Genomic DNA, 22,213 nt, shown 5'->3' with positions numbered 1-22,213 from the left:
TAGCCAGATTCTTTCTGAAATTGAAATGTTTCATTTATTTTATCTGTTTGGAACAATTAATTTCTGGAGAGTCAAACCTAATTTAATTTCCGATGAAAACATCTTTATACACATCCCGCACACACACATTTTCCTCTGAAACGTGTTTTGCTGAAAGGATTGAAATGAATACACAAAACCTCAGTGAAATAATGATCTTTTTAAAAAGAACGTATTAGTGGGGGGTTTTCTGATCTTTAAAAAATTTAAACAGGTTAGGCAACTTGCAAAGACAAACATAAGTGTAATATTCTTTTGTTATATTTTCAAATACTTTGCATGTCCACCTCATTCTCATAGACCAAAGACTATGATGCCATAACTAACTTGACTACTTTTCCTGTTACGATGTCACAGGTGTGTAAAGAACAGACACTGTTAATTGACTTCATGCAGGATCTTTCACCCACTTACCCATCAGTTTATTTTGTGCACGGTTCATTTTTTCCTCAGTCTAATGCTTTTTAAGTGTTTCACCTTAAATGTCATTGCATACTGCTGATGCTCTTGGACACACTGCCACTTTTATGAAGTCTCACAATCTTTGTTATCACGTTCACTGCGGGGAGTTTTCTTTAACACTTGTTGCATTAAATACAAATCCAAAACTGAGAATTTTACAGGCTCTTTGAATCACAGAAATGAGACGGGTGCACTTTGCACTTTCAATGGAGAGAGTTGTTGTTTGTGGCCTGTTGTTCTACATGATTGATCTTGTACACAAATTTTAAACAAATAGCCTATACTTCAACTTAAATGTTTTGCTCAGTATTGCATACATGCATACATTAGGATATCTAACAGTATGAGTGGCCTGTTCAAACAAAAATGTATGCATGCATGCTTGGGGCAATGGAAATTTTATTTATTTGTTGCTTGAAATCAGACAAAATATATGCAGGTTCATTTCAGTTACGCTGTAAGATTAACTGTCACATCATTAAGGATTCATCTCATTTGTGCAACTTGTAGAAGGTCAATGTGATGTGTATAGTCTAATAAATGTCCAATTACACTTATTCATAAGTGAAGCATTGTTATTTTGACATTTTATGTTGTTGCTGCTCCATAAAAGGTTGATGTTTATTTGTTTAAACCTTGCTATGACAATCATTTAGTGGGTTTGGATCAAATTGATGCTTGTCAGTTACCAACTAATACAACATCATTGTGGGTGGAGGGAAAGCAGCTTTGAGACCAGAACAAAGAGTCAAAGACATACAGAAAAAAACAAAAACAGACTTTTTCCATCAGTACTGATGAGCCTTTGTAGTATTCACATTACAACCCAACTCTGTAATGTGCGAGTTAAGACAGGTTAGAACAGTATTAATACAATACCCATATGGAGCCGATTAGACCAAAAAGTGTAAGACTGTTCATGCTTCAGAAATATATGCAATGAGATTCAAATATTATGTTCTGTAGTTCAAGCAGTTTCTTGAATTTAGGATTTAAAAAAAAGAAAAGAAAAAACAAAGACAGGACGGCCACAGAATGGAACAGAAATCAAACTGTAGGTCTGAAAGTGCAGTACAACTGCGGCGCTCGAGTCCCCCACACAGTCGCCCAGCCTTCTTTGTGTCTTGTTAACTCCACAGCTGCAGAGCCCACTAGGGGAACTGGGGGTCTGTGCTTTTGTCATCCCCACAGTCCTCAGCCATTGAAAATCTCAGCGCATCCTGCTGTAGTTTGGTGCCTCTCATCACAAGCCATGAGGTTTCTTAAAAAGGGTTAAGTCTCACGTGTGTTTACTGCTATTAGTCAACTGTCTCTTTGTGGGAGAGTCTCTTACTCTCTGGGCAACACAGTGGGTGTGGACAGGCACTCCACCGGGCAGACACACCACGCTGGGCTCGCTGAAGGTGTTGTGGCACAGGTGGCATCCCTTCTTTTCAGACACAAAGACGGGTCTCTTACACTCTTTCAACTGGACAAGAAAAAAAAAAAATAACAGGGAAAGGAGTTTTAAGGCATTTGTTAAAAACTGTTTTCATGGTTGTTTACTCGTTTATTTGATCGTGAAACCAGAAAATTAGAAATGAAAGTGTTTTGTTAAGCATAAGAGTAGAGCAGTTATTCATATACTTATCTAGCTTAATACTATAATGCGTTTCTTACCCTATCATGCAGCAGTTGAAGGTTTTCAGAGTGTGCGAGCCCTAAAGCGATCCTGGACGTGCGGCAGGCGTGCATGCTGGCCCTGATGGCTCGACCCAGAAAGGGACGCAGCAGCTGAAGTGACCAGCCTTCTGGCAGCATTCGCAGGACACGGACCGCGTCAAACACCTCCCCGTGCCGATTTAGGAGGTCTACTGCCGCCATCTCCAGCTCTCCGCTGTCTCCCGATTGCCCAGGAGGGCTCCCATCCAAATACACCCCCAGCAGCAGGTGAAAGAGCTGCTGTCGGTATGCCGAATCTCTACTAGAAGAGGCCCATAAGCAGAAGGCCTCGGCGGATGGGAAGTCTCTGAGCTGGTGCACCAGAATGTGCAGCGCTTTGTCATGCTCCTCTAGTTTTCCATGTAGTGTTGCACGCTCTAGCAGCAGTTCTTCACAGTTCTCCATTTTAGCTGAACAGAGCACAAGAACACCAAACATCATGAAAATCTCCAAAATGATCTCCAGACGCACAATTAAATGAAAAGCAAGACCTCGTTAGAGCGCATCAATTAAATCTTGTTCAAAATCTTTAAAGAGATGTTACAAAGTAATTCCACAAGAAGACAAAAACGCCTGTTAGAGACAAACAAACAGATATTTTTCTCACCTAAAAGAAACTGTACACGGTATAGGTTGGACTCCCTGAGCAGGGCTTGAAGCCTTTCCCTAGCTTTGGTCAGCTGTTCCTCATCTTTTGGAGACTGTGACATCAAAGATAACACCCTCTCCAAGTACAACACAGCTAGATGTGTGTGGAACTTCTCCTTCTGCATCCACAAACATGAAAACAGTTCAAATTAAATAAGCTTTTAAAGATGCACATCTGTAGATGGAAACCTAAAAATAAATCCACGATGAGAGTTGTCCAAAATAACCATTTACAATGATTCAATACTATAGGTAAGCAAGTTTCTAGAATCTAATGTTAGCTAGAAAAATGAAAAAGGGGCATCGTGGGGCCTACTTTCAGGATCACTTGAAGGATCTTATTCCCAAACTACAAGAGTGAAGCATGTCTGCAGCCCACAGGTCAGACTGTGGTTTCACTGAGCAGCAGCAAGTGTTCAGTTGTGTGCATGTGCAGCAGTTCGCTGATGTGAAAACATTTATAGACTTCAGGCTTCAAGAACTCATGAAAATATTCATCCAACCATTTATAAAAGTACTTGTACTTAAGCTCCAAATTAAGGATGTGCACACCCTTTAGAAGCAACTTAATTCTGACAGCTCACGACTAGAAGGGGAAGTCGGAGAGACAGAGCTAACCACCGAAGCTACCATGTCTCACGTGAGCTGCTTCACTAAAATGCTTTCACATTTAGTCAAGTGTTCAAATGCATTTTCATGTCAGATTCAGGGAACATTTATACTGGAGGCACAATTTCTGGTGATGCCTTTGCCACCTTGCAGGAAAGGTTGGGTTTTATTTAACCTTAAATGTGACAGAAAGCAATGTTTACACTTCCAATTTCTCTGAATCCCCTGCTCACGTAACTGCAGAGGCTGTGCATTTGTGCTGCCAAAATATGAACAACCTACAGCTGAATATCACGCCTTCACGTCTCCTCATACTTAAACATTCTGTGGGAGTGCAGCCTGAGACCCGAACACTGTCTATCAGCTATCACAGCTTGTGTTTTTGTACCTGCACCCTTTTCTCCAGCACCAGGTTCTCCAAGTAGAGCAGAAGCGCCTGGTTGTGCTTTCCCAGGTAAGTGATGACATCATCAGGGTTCAATTCCAGCTGGTCTTTACTGGTATGCCTCTTAGTGAAGATGTGGACACCTATCTATGGGCAAGAAAAGAGATTAGGTTACTACTTTAGCTTTTGCAAAATGACTGGAAGTGATGCAAACTGTCTGCAGAGCAAAGCTCTAAGCTCTTTAAGGCAATGTACTGCAACAGAATAAGTACACTCAAACACTAGGAAATATTGTGCAAGCATTGGCTAGTGACAGACAGCAAGACTCAAAAAATTCCAAGTGAGACCGGTATTAATAATTCTGCAGCAGCGTTACATTTTTGGTAACCTACGATGGGATCCTTCCGTAGGGCCCAGTCTGCATACTTCCATACAAGGTCCACATTAGAGGAGGTGCAGAGAAAGTCCACAATGTACTCAAAAAGATCAGATCTAGTAGGGTCTTGCAGCTCCCCATCTGCCACACGAATCCACAACTATCAGAAACATAAAGGGTTCAATTCATAAACATCGTATTAGTGCAGATTCTTCAGTCATAAATCACTAAGAGAAAAGAAATAATAATAATAAAAATTTGCAAACATACCTGAAGTGCTGCTGAATCCTGACCATTATAATGATAGAGCAGTCCCAGCGCAAAATATCTTAAAGACAGAAAAGAGCTGAATGAAGCCAAAGCCGCCCTGGAGGATTACATTTTCTGTATAAAGCAATTAAATTGCCTTCCTAAACTGGACATAGTATTAAAGCTTTACCAGGGTGTTAATTAACAGTGTGGGAGGAAGGAAGAGCATTTACTCAATGAAGATCCATCTCAGTCCGTCCCTCTAGTGAATTTTGTAGCTGTAATAATTAAAGTTCTAATGTTTCCCAGTCATTCCCAAGTGTTATTGTTGCTGCCAATTACTGAATTTTAAGCCTGATTTCATATGAAAGAAGTCGGACTAATTTACTTTATTCACCATTTATACAACAGTCAAACCATGCGCTCACACGAGCACGCACGCACACACACTAGAAACCAAAGCTTTTAGGTCATTGTGCATGTTTATCAATGAAGCTATAATTAACATTTTGGAGATCATAAAGTCTCTCTGTGTTGGACCAGTTTCTGAGTTTTTAATCATGTTAACATAAAAGATTAGATCGTAAGAGTATACAAACTTGTGATATTTCTCCAGCCATGGGACACTGTCTGCTAACACGCAGGCATTGTCTGAAGCCAGGAGGTCTAAAAGGCTGTCGTGGTCCTGTTCGGCATACAGCTTTAACAGTGCAGTGTCCACATCCTCTCTACAGCCGTTCACCACCTCGGTGCTTCGTACCTGCGCGTACAGATAATGAAAACCATTAACACAAGACAAGTGACAAAACTGTGTACAGGTCTGAATCCAGTTACCTCTCCTAAATAACTTATGAGGAACTTCTTGCATCGCAACACTTTCTCCTGGTCACCCTGTGCCAGATGATTGAGATCTGCAAACTCGTGGAGAGGAGGGTGGCACCGCGTGAATGAAGAGGAAGCTGGTAGCAGTAACGGGCAGAGAGATATCAGCTCCCGCACATCCAGCTGACCCTTCCTGAAAGAGCAAATAACTAAGAGTAAGGTCATAAAAACTCAACATCTCTAACTGGCATTTGTCAGAACTTGCAAAGTGGACTGAAAAGATGAGCTCACTGCAGACACAGACAACACAAGAGTCCGATAAAATGTACAAAATGTGGCTGTGCTGTAGAAGATTTTGAGGATTAGAGATAAACTAAGTTATGGTGAGTCATGTACTTCTTGCTAGACTAATCACAGCTCTTTAACATTCAAGGAACTGAGTAACCCGGCTGTATGTTCGTAAGTGATATTACAATATTAGTCTTTCAATTAAAGCTGAAATTCTACACTTAAAATCACATCTCCATTCCATGATCTAAAATCCACTGCAAATGTATTCAGAGACAAAAGTGGAAAGCACGTGTCCCCTCCAAAAGAATATATCCATCTTACGGAGCCAATCGCATTTAAAAAAGAAAAAACAAAAACTGGAGCCATTAAGAATGATTCTTTTATAAAATATATTCCAGACATCCTCATAAATGTCAATAAAACTGTCTGATGACTTGAGGGTTAACCAGCACTGACCCAGACTCTTACCGGAAGTGTTCTTTCGCTTCCAGAAACTGAAGCTGGCCAAACTGTATGAATCCAGCCTGCTGGAGGATTCGTTTGTGCAAATTCTGCAGAAGTAGAAAGTGACAATTTAGAAGTGAATCGAGTTTGTAGTTGTGAAAAATATTCTCTTTAATGAAACTCAGCAAGATTAGTTTAGGAAGCAGAACATCAACATATCATCTTCTTAAACATGTTGTTACCTGGAACTTGTCTTTGGGAATATTTCTCTGCGCTCCCTCTGTGAGAATGAGCGCCTCCTCCACTCTGTGATTGGCCAGCAAGTCTTGAATCTGTCTTTCTAGCGGCAGAGGTACTAAGATGTACACGGCCTTAGTAGAAGCCAGAATGACCTTCCCTACAAAAAAACCCCCAAACACAGAGCACTGAGTGGTCAGACTGGTTTTTCCTCAAAACAGCTCCATAAATCGAAAGCTTTGCATGCACCTGATGATTGCAGCCAAACCAGGGATAATATATAGCACACTGAAAGCTTCAGAGAGCTTTAGCTCAGAGCTTCAAGTTCACTTTCAAGCACATATGAGTGTCGTTTTGCACTTGAAGCTCAAAGATGACTTCATATTACTTCAATGCTTTTATTCTAAAGCCAAGCAGAATAAAAGTTTCATTTTAACACAGAACTGAAAAATCCTCTAGCAAGAAATGGTCGATAGTGCTTCAGATCCCATTAAGAGTTGAGACCTGAGTGCACAGCGCCATCCAGACGCTTTCTGATGAACAGTTTTGGTTACACAGTCCAGTCAGCCAAAGCAATAACTATTTCCATTCCCATATCATTTATTAATCCTTTCCTGTTTTTCAAACGCACTTTTCAGGAGCTCTTTGCATCAAAAAAGTACCTGTTAGTTAAACCTAATCCTTGAGGAAATTAAAATGCTATTTACTTAAATAGTAATTCCCATTTGTGATACCTTTTGGTACACATTAGAAACAAGCAATATGCAAACATACCTTCAAAGTTTTGCAAAATATGGCCATCCCTGAATGAAAGGGTCTGTTTAAGCTGTTGGTCCAACATGCTGTGGATGGTGATGAAGCTCTCGTCCAACGCCACCACGTATGGAAAACACACAGCGGCACCAATCACGCTCTCTGACCACCTGACCGGAGCTCGCTGAGATACCCCCTCTGCATTGGCAAACATTCCTGGAGATGGGATGTGGAAAAGCAGTTTTAATGATCAACATGGACATGTGAAGTATAGGTGGGCGGACCGATCCAGGTATCGTTACGAGCATTGGTATCGGTATTGGATCAATACTAACGCAATAGAATTTAATTTTGTCTGTAGCACATTTAAACAACAGAAAGTGACCCAAAGTGCTTTCAGAGTGGCACGTTTACATTCCAGGTCTCCAAAAAACCCAGTTTTTAAAATACACGAAAAGCTGAAGTGTGTGCGTTTGTTCTATTAACTAATTATGTAAAGTAACTCGCAGTGATTTAGTAGTCATGAAAATCTTTTTAGAATTTGAAATGAACAGTGATTTATCTCATAAATCATAACACATTTCTCTCCCCTGTATTGATTAAACATATTGGTATGGGCAACAATGGTGCTGTGTTTACTTGGTGTTAGATCGATACCAATCTTTACAGTATACCCCTTTAAGCCTCCTAGTAGACACCACTTTTGAACTCCTACATCACTTCATTCTCGAGTTATCACATTCGCAAACTTAAGTGTCCAAGCTGCCTGCCTGCCTTCCCAGCAGGGTGACAACTATTCCCCCTCAGCTTTTTACAGCTGACCAATAATAAAAAACCCAAGGTGATTCTTATTAATAAACAAGCAGATGCACACATGCTGTCAAAGTTACAGAACACAATTTGATCCTTCAGACAACACCGATTACACACAGTACTTTAATTTTAAAAAGGAATTGCACATGTTCCCTTAAACAGCCCCAAAAATAAGTTTGGAGAATCACAACATTTAAGAGATAGTGAGCAAAACAATAAGCTCTTTATTTTGAGATGTTAGCCTACAAAAAAAATGCCTGAAATGTATTTTTACACAGATGTGTGACACATAAAAGAAAGGCTGAACCCAGAGCTCTGCAGTGAAGGGAGCTGGTGGCTGTGTTATGCTGTGGGGAGCAAAGTGCTTTACATGGTTTAGAGAGAGAAATTAAAAGCAACACAAAGCTGATGAACTTCATCCTGTGATGAAACATTTCTATGCCAATGGGAGTGGACCCTTCAAACATGACAATGCCTCTCGCTGTCCTTATCAAACTATTTCATGAAGATGAGAATGTTTAATGTAAAATCCTCTGTACTACAAAGCAGGATTTGGATTTATCCTGGTAAATTCACCTTTAATTCAAGAAGGTTCAATTAAAAGAAACAGATTACTATGGAAACTTGTGCTGCAGCACAAACCTGCTCTAGACTAGATTATGTTCAAGATAAGACATCAGTAGGTGTGAAATCACTGTGTACTGAACAATCACTTCTCCAGAGAAATCACTTCAATCATTCTGGGAGATCCCTCAGGCCTTGGTGTGTGGGTAATAGGAGGATCAAAAATATTATTAGTGGGTTTTTTTTAAGCTTTAGTCTTTCTTTCATCCAAAAAAGGATCCGTAATCTTGATTCAGAAAAATTCTGTTTTACAATCATTAATCCAAAACACAGCAACTATTTGTGCTTTTTGACCTCATATCAAATTTGCATGAAGACTAAGTTTGTATCTGAATTTGAAATAATAAGTCTGTTAAACTACAGAGTCACAACTTTTGCAGCTTCAAACAGACTAAACATTTAATACAATACATCCTGCACAATGTATTTCTTCTCAGAAAAACACATTCGCACAGCTGTTCTGTTCTTACTAAGGCCCCTTGTGTTGGAATTTCTTTTAATTTGTCACCTATTGAGATATCATCTTAAAATCCCAAGTATTCACTGCAGGGACTGTTTTTGTTCTGACTTACCCAGACCACCAGGCGCTGCTAAGAGAAACTCCTCCCTGCCAATTCTCTTTACAATGGGTGTCCTCTCCTCGCTGTTGTAAGGGAAGAGGTCTTGGGAGGCTCCCGTGTTGTAGTTCAGGATCATATACTGTGTGGTAAGAGCCAGGCACAAGAAGTAACCGTCGAGACTGACAGCACAGGGCTGCTCGGGCGTTGTCAACTCTTTCACCAGCTGCACTCTGTCCTCGTACACCATGTAAATCTGGACCGTCCGTCGTTTGGAGGATAGCACGCCCATTTCGACACAGAATGGATCGGCGTTCACCGGGTTCTCGTTAACGCAAAACGATGCCACGCCCCTGATCTTGGCTCCACCTCCACCTGCTGAGGGCACCATTTCCAGCGTCACCATGTCAACGAGGAACACTATCCCTTCACAGAGCACTATGAGACGCTCCAGAGCAGAAGCAGCCCGCAGCTCAGCAACAGGTTTCTTGAGGCCAAGGTATTTGTGCAGCAACTTCTGAGCCAAGTAACCCGGCTTCCCTTTAGAGGAGGCGACCTCAGCCAGCAGAAAGTGATGGATGAAGCAGTCATTGGTGCCCACGTACAAGTGCTTTCCACAGCATTCAATGCACTCAATGTTGATGCGAGCTTTGTCGCCCATGAGGAGATCTCGCTCCACAGCGGGGACTAGCTCAAAAGCCTTCACGCTCATCTTGGCCAAGGCATCTACAGGAGGTACAAAATAAGTTTGCGTCAGCAAAGCTGCAGACAAATTCAAATAATCAATGTGGAAAGCGGACTGTACAACATTTCCCTGTGAGGAATCATTAAGTCTCTGGATATACTCAGCATATAATTTATTCATAAAACTATACATGTATGTGAATTTTTACATGTGTGATGTGTGAGTCTGTGAATGTAAGGCGCTTTAAAGCTGTCGCTTTGAAAGGTCGATTCCCACGCCCTCCCACATCCATAAGCCCTGGGTAGTGATTAAAAGTACGATATCGGATACAAGTGGTAGAAACAAGCTTCCTTTGATGGGTGGTTGCACTTTCCCTTAGAGGGCGAGGAGCTTGGTCGTTTAGGAGGAATGCTGGAAGTAGAGCCACTCCTCCTTATAGAAAGAAGCCAGTTAAGGTGCTGGACATCTAATTAGGATGCCCCCTAAAATTCTTCTAGATGAGGTTTTGTAGGCATGTCCTACAAGGAGGAGAACCCAGGGCAGAACCAGGATACACTGGAGGGTTTACATCTCAACACTTTAATGCCTCCCTGCCAGGTGAGCTGAAGGAGGTAAAGAAAAGGAAAGTTTGGGCTTCTATGCCTACCTGTTGTTCCTACAACAGAGAGCTTGATAAAGAGCAGAAGTAAGATAATGTTTAAGACGTTTTCTCTTTAAGATGAGGAGATTGACATTTCTTAAAATCTCTCCTTGACAGTACAGCTGAGGATTGCTGGTGTTTACATTTAAAGGCATGAGATTTAGGACTTGGGTTGCGTGAAAGGTTATGTGTTCTGACACAAAAAGATTAACAAAGCAGATATGCGTCTTTATATCAACAGCACAATTGTATTGAGTGTCCTGTTACACTACTATAGTAACACTTTACCCATTTATATTTGACCCATTAGAGATTGCTTTCCTCACACCCTCATGCTCAAACAGTACGAGCTAATGGTGTTAGCACTAGCTAGCTTCCCAAACCCAGAGGCAACAGCGAAAAAAAAAATCACTGTTGACAGTGACTGTGTGAAGGTGAGAGAGTCATCATTAGGATATGAGTCATGTCAGGAAGCCGTGGCCAGTTTTAAATCGGATAGGTTGTTTCAGTACCACGTAGCTGAGCTCTTTCGGCTAAAGTTAGCTTCTACACACTGTTCTCTTGCTATGCTAACGCTAGCAAGCTAATTTAAAGCTAGGCTACATTTCCAGTGTGGTTAAAGCTGCAAGGCTACAACCCTCACGGAGTGTCCGCACAAGGAAAATCAACTTATTTTCCAGTCAATCTCCCCTTCACTGACATGATGCTCTGTGCGCCCACACCCTGCCCAGTTCCTCCCGGAGCAGTTGGCGTAGACAGCAGACCTACCTATCAATGCAGGCGGCGCTCGGGACGGCAGGCCGGAGTCACTACACGCAGAAAAGCCTCAGTACTCCGAAAACCAGGACATGAACTCACACCTAAACGTCAACACTGCCATGCTGCTGGGGGTCGTTGCCGTACCGACAGCCGGATAATACAAGCTGAATGGCAGCCAGAGAGTTCCTGGTTATCCAATATGAAACGCCGCCCATTTGCATTGAACCCCTGCTGGCTGCAGGTGATATAGTGGTGCGTTCACCGTTGTTACGAGTTTTTCAACAGTTGCCACTGCTAAGAAACCACCCGGAGCAGTGTTATTGTGAGGCAGGTGCATCAGCACTATTCATTGTTTACCTCTTCACATATAAAATATTTAAACTAAACAGTCTAAGGAGCTTAGAAGCGTCTGGACTTCCAAGCTCCTCAGACTACAATGACCTGGGTAGAAGTAGAATAGAATAGAATAATCTTTTAATTGTCTGGGTGACTGAGAACCTTCACAGACATTAAGACTAAACACAAATATTTCAGTATATTTCATTCATTAACAAGTAATATTGATCTTTATCTCTGGTGATGCTCATAACTGACAAGTGCGTTACAATGACAAGAGCCAAACAAATATCAGAGGTAATTAAGTGTCTCTAAAGTGGTCCTAGCAGCATGTGTGCAAGAAAATGCATGCCATAACAGTAAACGTGTACTCAGTAGCATTAGTAAGGGCTGCTGTTGCATTTAAACTCATCCAGATTCACTACGTCTGCTCCTCACTGTTACACCTATCTCCTTCTCATTCATTCTGTCATGCTTCCACTGACTTTCATTCCCCTTCTCTCCAGAGAACGCCTCAATTTTACCTCCGTAGAGTTCTTATTATGACTAAAGCTTCTTAATTTAATGACTAATGCAAAAAAAAAGTTGTTGTCCTTTTGATGGCAAACTGATTTATTGTTACTGATATTTAAGTTAACTACACAGTAACGCAGACCAAAATATTTGACCAATTTGTTCTGACACTAAAATGCACCATATGTTCCTGAACGCAACCCGGCCGGTTTTCACCCAAGATGCACCTGTCCAACTGAACCGTCTGAGAAAAGCCATTTTGTTGTGCTAGCTAGCTTCATGTTAAAGAAAGCCAGCAGTAATTTGGGATTTTTATGTCAGCGCTAACGATGTCGCGTTTATGTGTTAGTGTACTGTCGCAAAATACAACAGTTAAACTCGTGGAGGCCTGTAAGTAGCCGATGGGGATATGGACTAGCTTGTGAAGCTACAGCGCCGATGAGAAGACGAGAAGTGTTTGCTAAAGTGTGCTGCAGGTTCAGATAACATACTGTTAGCTAGCAGTGTGTTTACTTAGCAGGAGGTAGTTATGTTTTCGGATTAGTTAACCTCGTGTTAAGTCATTTTTTCCCCGTGAATGTATTTTAAATAGGCTGCGAGTGCCTGTGCTGTCAACCAAAGACAAGTAGCTTAATATAGAGGCTGCCCCGCTGACAGCGAGTAAACAGCCCGTCAGTAAGTTAGCAAAACACTTGAACCATACAGCGATAAGCCAAAGCGCTAATCTGATAATGGCAGAGGACACCCGACAGGACAAGAGGGCCAGCTTCTCTATAACGGAACACAGTGCCAACGGGATGGCCAGGACCTCCGCTGTGGCCTCAGGCAAAACCGGCACGTCAAAGAAACTAGTGATCAAAAATTTCAAAGGTACTGTCACTGAGCCTCTTCTAATGCGTTACCTAACAGCAGCAGTTACACAGAGATACCATAGCACGTAAGAGGATGTTACTTTCAGATAATGCCTGTAAAAAGATAAACAAACAAAACAAAAAAAAGTTGCTGCCCTTACTGCCGTGCTCAAGCACTCACATGTCACCTTTACCCAGGGCCTGCTCCTGATAGACTGATATGCATTTTCCATTATGCTGCATATCTGTTTGTGCCAAATCCACCAGCCATGGAGTTTTGGGCCACTCCTAAATCCCAGCACCTGTTGTATAAAGTAAAAGCATGAGGTTTTATATCTGACATAACTAATCATTGAACGAATTGATCGTCTGAAAGGTACCGCTCTTCTGTCAGTCTATTAATTCACACCACAAATGGGGAAAAAACTTAAGAGGTTTACTTGTTTTAAATCAAGGTTGATGTTAATATTGAGAAGTTACAGCACTCCACTTTACAATTAACCATTTACTTTGGACATTTTAGAAATGAAAGAAATTTCGTGTGTGGAAAAAGATCGGCAAATAAATAAATGTCAATAAACGATTGAGTCAGAGAGACCAATAAATTTGCTTTGTTCAATTTCCAGCAGGATAAATGTTTATTTGCCAACATAGCTGAGAGTCCAAAGTGTGTGGAGGTACTCCCTCTGTAGGTTATTGTCAGTCATCCCAGTGTTGATGGCTTCATAAATACAGTAAAGCTATTGTATCAAAACTTGCTTTCCTTACCTTCAACATATGACAGAAAACTTTGAAAATGTCATTGAACATTTATTCTTCAGGTTTTATCATTTCCACTTGTAGAGCATTTGTAATAAACAAATGCTCTACAACTGGAAATGATACTAGGATGTGCTGCCCACATCATAATATGGTCATATTTTAGTCCTATAAGTGAGTCTTGTTGTGTTTTTGTAAACAGATAGGCCAAAACTAGCAGAGAACTACACCGAGGACACGTGGCTGAAGCTGCGAGATGCGGTGGGTGCAATCCAGAACAGCACCTCCATCAAGTATAACCTGGAGGAGCTCTATCAGGTTTGCTGTTTGTCTTTTTAATGACCAAACTAGAGTTAGACTTATTTTCTTCACACCCTGAGTAATGTGTTGCACTGCTGGGCCTTAAAAACATGTTGGTACGGAACAACTGGGCATGTCAAGCTCAAATGCTTTGCAGTCTCGACATTTCTAACACCATAAAGCCACGGAATATTAAATGAGTCTGAAGTTGAAGAACAGCCGAGGATTAAAATAAACTTGTGAAGACTTGCCATTTGTTTTGAGCATGTTGCATCACGTACAGGACGTCTGCTGATGTGTTTGTTTGCTTTTAAACTGTTATGCATCTCAAAGCCTTTCACCACATTTTCACATAAATCCATGATGTTTTACTAATAGTGTTAAAGTCAGTGTTATTATTCTCCAAATCACCTGTCTGTCCTGTCATATAAAAACAATTGTCTCCTGTGTTTTCTTTGTTTCTGCTGCACTTGAAGGCGGTGGAGAACCTGTGCTCGTATAAAGTCTCACCGACTCTGTACAAGCAGCTTCGGCAAGTCTGTGAAGATCACGTGCAGGCCCAGATCCACCAGTTTAGAGAATATCCTTTTTTATGTGCACAGGCATTTCAGGCAAGCTATGTGCTGAAATGTTGAAGCAGGTAGGATCTGTCTGATATCTTCTTTACTAGAAACCAAAATGATTCTCCGCTAACTGTGGAGTGAAATCCTGTCAGTATATGTTATATCCACTGACTTGATAATAACAAGTTTTTTACTATAAGAGATAAACATCTAAATTTGTTGAGTTTGATGAGGGGAAAATCTGTAACCGGACACTAGTTTCCAGATGTTGTTCATCTGTGTGCAGACAAGAGTTGGGTATTGCTTATATAGTGAGTAGCAATTTGTTTGAGATCTGCTGCACACAGATAAGATAAAGCAGTGCTCCACCTTGTTTATAAATCTGTAGTTGGGACCTCAAGGTGGATTTTGCTTGCAGCTTATTGGTAGCTTTACTCTTTCAATGATATCTGGGGTCTGCTGGCAGACGTCAAGCGATGCTAAATGTGTAAATGTGTAGTTTGGCACCTACACTGTAGGTCTTTGCATTTACAGATTTGATTGGATTTAATAATCACATTTATTAACACTGGTTGGGCAGCTTTTTGAAGTTTGTTCTTTTAAGTATTAAGAGGAAGTTAGATAAACATGCTTTGTCATTATATCTCATTTGAGGTACTGTAATATAATTCAGAGCTGGAGTTTGATGCCTCAGTAAAAGATTTTCTTTAACTTGGACCTCACAGAGTCTTTGGACAACCTTTCCTTCCTGAAGCGAATGAATCGCTGCTGGCAGGACCACTGTAGGCAAACTGTGAGTGTGATGTTTGATAGATATGCATTTAAATCTGCACTGCTCAAACCTTAGTGGACTGTAGGAATGTTAATCTAATAATTCCCTGTAGATAATGATCCGGAGCATCTTTCTCTTCCTGGATCGTACATATGTGCTGCAGAACTCTCTACTCCCTTCCATCTGGTAAAATTATAGTTAATTCAAGTCACTGTGTCTGTAAAGATGTTCCCAGAAAGCTGATGTTATGTATTCGCTGCAGGGACACCGGTTTGGAGCTGTTTCGCACCCACATCGTGAGTGACAGTGCTGTTCAAAAGCGAACAGTGGAAGGCATTTTGGAGCAGATTGAACTGGAGCGGAATGGAGAGACCGTGGACCGGAGTCTGCTTAGGAGTCTTCTTGGCATGCTGTCAGACCTGCAGGTACACAATCGCCTCTTCGTCACGTGGGCGCTAAGAGTGCATGCCAGTATTTCTCCATCATGACTCTCAACTCTTGTTAGGTTTACAAAGACTCCTTTGAGGAGAGATTTTTGACTGAGACCAATCGTCTGTATGCAGCAGAGGGACAGCGTCTGATGCAGGAGAGAGACGTGAGTGAGACCACCAGTGGGTGTGTGTGTGTCATGTGATTGTCATCAGCAGTGCTGAGTGTGTGTTTGTTTGTGTTCAGGTACCCGAGTACCTGCACCACGTGGCTCGTCGGTTGGAGGAGGAAAATGATCGAATCGTGAGCTACCTCGATCAGAGCACTCAGTAATGTTTATTTATTTACTTATTTATTTATTTGGATTTTTATTATATTAATGCATATCACTGAGACATCCAACCATAAGCTATACCAGCTTATCCTTTTCAAGGGTTGCGGGAGCTTAAGGAAGGTAAAATTGCCTACTCACCATTTAAAACAGCTCTCATGCAACATTCAGAAAGAACATTTAAAAATACATTATATAGTGATATAGAAACTGCTAAATGGGGTTTAGTTTTGAGTCAGAAGGCCAGTGGTGCCTTAAAGTGTCAACAAGCACTGTTATAGAAGATTGCCATCACAAACTTTGACACTACTACACTATTTTTTCTTCCACAACTACCCATGCAATCAGAAATTCTTCTTTTGATTCTATTTAAATAAAAAAAATCTACATGTTTTGGTTGGTTTACTCATTTATGATCGTCTCAATCGCACCCTGGAAGTTCCCTTCTGACCACGTGCAGCTATGCATTTGCAGTTTAACTGTGCAGCTCTAACTTGCACAAAATGCAAATTGATGTAAGCGTTTATGTAAAGGATCATCACTGTGGATGAGAACTCTGACCACAACTCAGACATCAAACAGCATGTTTCAGTAAAACAGTCCACATTCTGCAAGCCCGTATGAGGTGCTTGCTCCTTATTTTTCCATTGTCCACAGGGTTGTGCAGGACTTACTGATTATATTTGGTGAACATAACTTAAATTTTTTTAGCCCCACAAACACACCACTACTGAGCACCAGCTAAATTTGTTTCCTTTTGACTTCATCCTCCTCTTCAAATTGCAATTTAAGCTGAAGGATCTTTTGACGCTATGGGGGAGGGAATCCAGTGTGCATCACAAAAGTGTATCTGCATATGGACCGAACTGGATTCCCACAGAGCCTTTTAAAAAAACAGCAGTCATGCTGGAAGTGGTGAATGGATTCACAAGGAGACGATCTTGAAGGAATAATTGGCAAAATATTTATTTATTATATAGTTTTTGCTTTTTATAGGTGTGGTAACAGATATTCTGAAGAACAGCAGCTTTGCTTTGCAAGCAGAGAACTTTGTTTACATTTGGTTTGTCTTATATTGTTTTCTTTGTTTCACAGGAAACCTCTCATTAGCTGTGTTGAGAAACAGCTGTTAGGAGAACATATGACTGCAATACTGCAAAAGGGTATGTCAGTGTGAAAGGTTTTGCAAACAACCACAAACAAACCGACGTAGTGCTGGGTTTCTGTTAAACTGGTACACATGAGTGTTCTTTTCTTCTTTCTTTTTTTCCTTTAGCAACTTTTTTAGTGCTTTTTCCTTTTTTAGTTGAGCTGCCCTGCCTGTAGAGCTGTATCCTGTTTTTATGCACGTAATTAAACATTTTCAGTATGTAAAATGCACTCATGTGTAGCATGTTTGTGACAGGTCTGAGCACTCTGCTGGATGAGAATCGTGTGACTGAACTCACCCTCCTCTACCAGCTCTTCAGCAAAGTGAAGGGAGGACTTCCCACACTCCTGCAGTTCTGGAGGGATTACATCAAGGTACACACAAGACTCAACACATTTGTAAACATCAACACAAATCATTACTGTCAAAATAAATGTGTCCTGGTCTTTTTGTGTCTAAGACGTGTGTATGTACACTGGATTTGGTTTCAGTCCTTTGGAGGAGAGATTGTATGCACTCCAGAGAAAGACAAAGACATGGTACAAGACCTGCTGGACTTCAAAGACAAGATGGACAACGTGGCACAGAGTTGCTTTGCACGCAATGAGAGCTTCATCAATGCCATGAAGGAGGCTTTTGAAACTTTCATCAACAAGAGGCCGAACAAGCCTGCAGAGCTTATCGGTAGGCCAGGCCATGTAATGATGAATTTGTTTCAGTAATTTCGATTTTTAAGAGTTTTAGAAGTATAAAACACTACCTTTGTGCGCTTAAATGAATTTACACAGATCATTTTAATGCGGTTTTCATTAGTTCCAGCATGTGATAACCGCTTTTGTGCTTTCCATGCAGCTAAATATGTGGATTCTAAGTTAAGAGCTGGGAACAAGGAGGCTACGGAGGAGGAACTGGAGAGAATACTGGATAAGATAATGATAATCTTCCGCTTCATACACGGTTAGTTATATTAAATGAATATGTCACTGTTTGCTTTTCACCCAGTTAGTCTTACTAGTGAATAGGAAGTTTGTTTCTGTCTGACGTCTCTTGATCTGTTTTGTACATCCAGGAAAAGATGTGTTTGAAGCTTTTTATAAGAAGGACTTGGCCAAACGCCTGCTGGTTGGCAAGAGTGCCTCTGTTGATGCTGAGAAGTCCATGCTGTCCAAGCTCAAACACGGTAAGTCTCTAGTCCGATATCTTATATAGTCTATAAACAGATGAGAGTCCACTTGTAGTCCAAGTTCTGTTGACCAGTCAGACTCCAGCAGAATGCAGTTAAAAAAATAAAAGTGACAACATCAGCGATTGTCTGATGACAGTTTAAATTTTCATTAGATTTTAAAAACAATGACTGTCCTACAGAAAAATCTTGAACTGGATTTCCGTAATCCGTCATCCAGATATCCTGTTTATACTGGAAACCCTGAACAATTGTCTGTTGCTCTTATATGCTGAGTCAGCAGAGTAGCTGTTTTTTAAGGCAGATGGGAAATGTTTCACACCTCACAGTCAGCACGTTGCTGTTAATCAACATGCATGCCTCACTTATAGATATATGCTTGATGTTTTAGAGCAGTTAGATGAGGAAACTGGCCTTTTGGTTGACCTTATGCTGTGCATGCAGTATATTCTGCAATTTGATTGGTGCTGCTTTAACCGCAGAGAAGATCTTTATGTTGCAGTAATATAGCAGCAGCAACTCTAAATTAAGTTCTAATATGAAGTTATTAATCCTAATATAGACTCTCACGGGTGTCTGTGGTAATGTGGTAGTGTGAGAAGCAGCCAGCTGTAATATTCATGGTCTTGACTTCCTGCAGAATGCGGGGCGGCGTTTACCAGTAAACTCGAGGGGATGTTTAAAGACATGGAGCTGTCCAAAGACATCATGATCCAGTTCAAACAGGTACCTGAAGTCTTCATGCACATAAACAAAACTAGATAAACGAAGAAGCTTCTTGTATGAGAAGTCCTGTCACTTGTTTTCCCCCAAGCTCCTGAAAAATAGATATTGTTGAGCTTTGTAGACACACTCCACTTTATTTGTGTCTCTAAATGCTTTTTTTAATGCATCATTGTAAAACAATTGTTCTTTTTTAACTCAGTATATGCAGAACCAGAGTGAGCCAAGCAACATAGAACTTACTGTGAACATCCTCACTATGGGCTACTGGCCTTCATACACACCCATGGAGGTGCACCTGCCCACAGAGGTAAGCAGCTCTGCATTTAGGTCTGGCACACCAATACACTTGACCACTGCATGAAACAAAACAAATCAGCTGATCCGATCCAAGACAGCGTTGATACAAATAATATTTTTATGTTCTGGTAGATGGTAAAACTCCAGGAGGTGTTCAAGCTGTTCTATCTGGGTAAGCACAGTGGGAGGAAGCTGCAGTGGCAGCCCACACTGGGCCATGCTGTACTGAAGGCAGAGTTTAAAGAGGTAAGAGCCTTGTAAGAGTAAGAGATAACGGAGCATGGAGAAGGTGGATACACTGGGCTGAGAAAACATCTGGACTGCACCTGGATTTAAAATGACTACTTTGTACTGCAGGGTAAGAAGGAACTGCAGGTCTCCTTGTTCCAGACGCTGGTACTGCTCATGTTTAATGAGGGAGAAGAGTTCAGCATGGAGGAGATTCGGGCTGCCACTGGCATAGGTAACGCTTGTCTTTATACAGTTTAACCGTTCTGTTTGGGGAGGGGTACCTGCTGTATCACATGGCTGCTCTCTTATCCCTCACAGAGGAGGGAGAGCTCAGGCGCACGCTGCAGTCTCTGGCCTGCGGAAAGGCACGCGTCCTCAACAAGAACCCTCGAGGGAAAGACGTGGAGGACGGAGACCGTTTCAACTTCAACAATGATTTTAAACATAAACTGTTCCGCATCAAGATCAACCAGATCCAAATGAAAGAAACGGTAAAAATAACGTCTTGGTCTTTGGTTGGTTTTTTCATTCACTAGTTGGGGTTTTTTTGGTCTTTTTTTACGCATCACACTTATTTATTTGTTTTCCCTACAGGTAGAGGAGCAGGTGAGCACCACAGAGCGTGTGTTTCAGGACAGACAGTATCAGATCGATGCAGCAGTGGTGCGCATCATGAAGATGAGGAAGACCCTCAGTCACAACTTGCTGGTATCGGAGCTCTACAACCAGCTGAAGTTCCCTGTCAAGGTGATCAAGATTAAGCCTGTTTTGGGGCTTTTTTTAATTCATTAATTTTATTTCCCCATGCACCTAAAGCTCATCTGACTCTCCTTACTCTCCACAGCCGGGTGATCTGAAGAAGCGGATCGAGTCGCTCATAGATAGAGACTACATGGAACGTGACAAGGAGACTCCTAACCAGTACCACTATGTTGCCTGAAGGGGTACCGCTGTCACTGTCATGCTTTTTTCACAGCAAGCGTGCAGCTGGCCCCGTAGCACAGGACTACAGCCCCTCAGCCACCCGACTCTCCTCTGGTGCCCATCTTTCCCTCCGTCCACTCTCCTGGACACAAGGTCCAGATGACACAGAGCTCCAGAGAGACGAGAGACACTTGGCTGTGCTGCTCCCATTCTGCAATATCCTTAGTGGGACTCTAAGATTGGGCTGGAGGAGTGGCCCAGGTTGTTGTTGATGGTTGATTCATGTGACTTGCAAATCTGCTAATGCAACACACAACAGAAAATAACTAGCACTTTCCTCTGTTTTTGTTTAGTTTTGTTTTCCCCTCAGATTGGATTATTTTTCTCCATGTCATTCTAATATCACTTATTTTCTACTATAGGTTGTTTGTCTTGAGTTTTAAGAGTTCTGGTTTTTTTTTTTGGTTGTTGTTTTTGATGTTTTCCTTATGAACGGCTGCATAAACTGCTGAGTATAAGCCTGACTGGCTGGTTACTTGACACAGCTGTTGAGGATGGGACGAGTAAAGAGCACAGATGCTAAAACATATGCAGGCAAGCTGCTCGGGTATTACGTTTGGCATCTTTGTTATTTGTTTTGACCAAAATGTCCAAATGTTCACTGTAATGTGCTGATGTTTTCGTAGACCAGATTGTGTTCTGTGTAGGAGTGCGGAAAGTGAAGCTGAATAAATGGGTATTTAATGATTCAGTTGGTGATGTGTGCACGTGGTGATGTGTAGGGGTGGGCGGATCCAAATATCAATAGTAAAGATACCAACGCTGGTGTTGGTATTGAACTGACACTAGCAAGATAGGATCAATACTCCTGTTGAAGCTTGGTTTAGACTTCTGTGGGAATTCTACATCCTAACTTCAGCGAAACTGGAAACTCCTTTTACTGTACACTTCAGATTTCCACATCGTTTGAGACCTAGTAAGTAAAGATTATTTACACAGTGCTTTTTAAGGCAACAAAACAGCCACAAAATGCTTTAGAGAGGCATTAAAAACAAGGACAAAGTGAACACAGCTAAATCAAGTGAAACAACACAAAACCATTACTGACATCCCTGTCAGAATAGATGGGTTTTCAGCTTTTTTTCTTTCTTTTTTTTTTAAACTTTTTTTAAGAATGCTGTAGAGTCATGGGTGGAAAGAGAGAGAGGTAAGCGGTTCCACAGTTTTGGCGCTAAGGTTTAGAATGCACAGCCTTCCTTAGTTTTCAGATGGGTATGTGGAATCACCAGAAGACCTCTGTCTGTGGACCTAAGGATCCAGTTTGGAGAACAGGGAGTAGATTAGTGATTTTAAAGAAGATTTTAAACCAATATCTACACCAAACTAAAAGCCAGTGGAGAGTGACAGAGACATGAAACTGAGAGGATGACGTAAACCCTCAGCAGAGAGAGCCCACTGTCACAGTTCTTTCAGAGAGGCAAAGAATAAACAGGTAGCACATATTGTGGGGAAAGTAATGTCTATTTAATTTATATAGCACATTTAAACAACAGAATTTGACCTAAAGTGCTTTAAAGAGAGCCAAATATACATTCTGGTTCAGGATTTGTAGGCTGTACTAATAACGCTGTCCTTTCACCATTCCCTTGATATTGCTTTTTTCATAGAAATATAGGGGTTTATGGCTGGCTGACTAATACTATAGTCTCATTTAAGGCAAAAAAAAAAAAAAAAAGGTGGGTCCCTTGTTAAAA

General features: G+C 41.3%; 2 protein-coding genes across 3 annotated transcripts; one reads left to right on the top strand and one right to left on the bottom strand.

The window, feature by feature from the left end:
* Positions 1-883: 883 nt before the first annotated feature.
* Positions 884-13,147, bottom strand: tgfbrap1 (transforming growth factor, beta receptor associated protein 1). Of its 2 annotated transcripts, none has more exons than XM_087839661.1 (13): positions 12,976-13,147; positions 9,026-9,736; positions 7,038-7,232; positions 6,269-6,423; positions 6,051-6,133; positions 5,304-5,484; positions 5,069-5,229; positions 4,491-4,548; positions 4,237-4,380; positions 3,848-3,991; positions 2,810-2,969; positions 2,161-2,612; positions 884-1,969 (listed from the first exon to the last, which is right to left on the bottom strand). In XM_087839661.1, the coding sequence occupies exons 1-13, from the start codon at positions 13,145-13,147 to the stop codon at positions 1,781-1,783; spliced, it is 2,805 nt and encodes a 934-aa protein (XP_087695787.1). In that variant the 3' UTR covers positions 884-1,780. The 2 variants fall into 2 exon arrangements, with proteins under 2 accessions (XP_087695787.1, XP_006780413.1); XM_006780350.3 differs by lacking the exon at positions 12,976-13,147 and adding an exon at positions 11,104-11,334.
* Positions 12,172-21,206, top strand: cul4a (cullin 4A). The gene is made up of 20 exons (XM_087839664.1): positions 12,172-12,813; positions 13,756-13,871; positions 14,330-14,434; positions 15,141-15,209; positions 15,301-15,374; positions 15,451-15,613; positions 15,694-15,783; positions 15,864-15,946; positions 17,044-17,111; positions 17,354-17,472; positions 17,590-17,782; positions 17,951-18,055; positions 18,168-18,278; positions 18,922-19,007; positions 19,207-19,314; positions 19,437-19,550; positions 19,662-19,767; positions 19,854-20,026; positions 20,130-20,282; positions 20,380-21,206. Exons 1-20 carry the CDS (start codon positions 12,675-12,677, stop codon positions 20,473-20,475), a joined length of 2,271 nt encoding a protein of 756 aa, XP_087695790.1. The 5' UTR covers positions 12,172-12,674; the 3' UTR covers positions 20,476-21,206.
* Positions 21,207-22,213: the final 1,007 nt, after the last annotated feature.

The sequence above is a fragment of the Neolamprologus brichardi genome, chromosome 1 (assembly GCF_056152115.1).
Source record: "Neolamprologus brichardi isolate AB-2024 chromosome 1, ASM5615211v1, whole genome shotgun sequence".
In the NCBI taxonomy this organism is placed as follows: domain Eukaryota; kingdom Metazoa; phylum Chordata; class Actinopteri; order Cichliformes; family Cichlidae; genus Neolamprologus; species Neolamprologus brichardi.
This window is presented reverse-complemented; position numbering and strand designations above follow the sequence as displayed.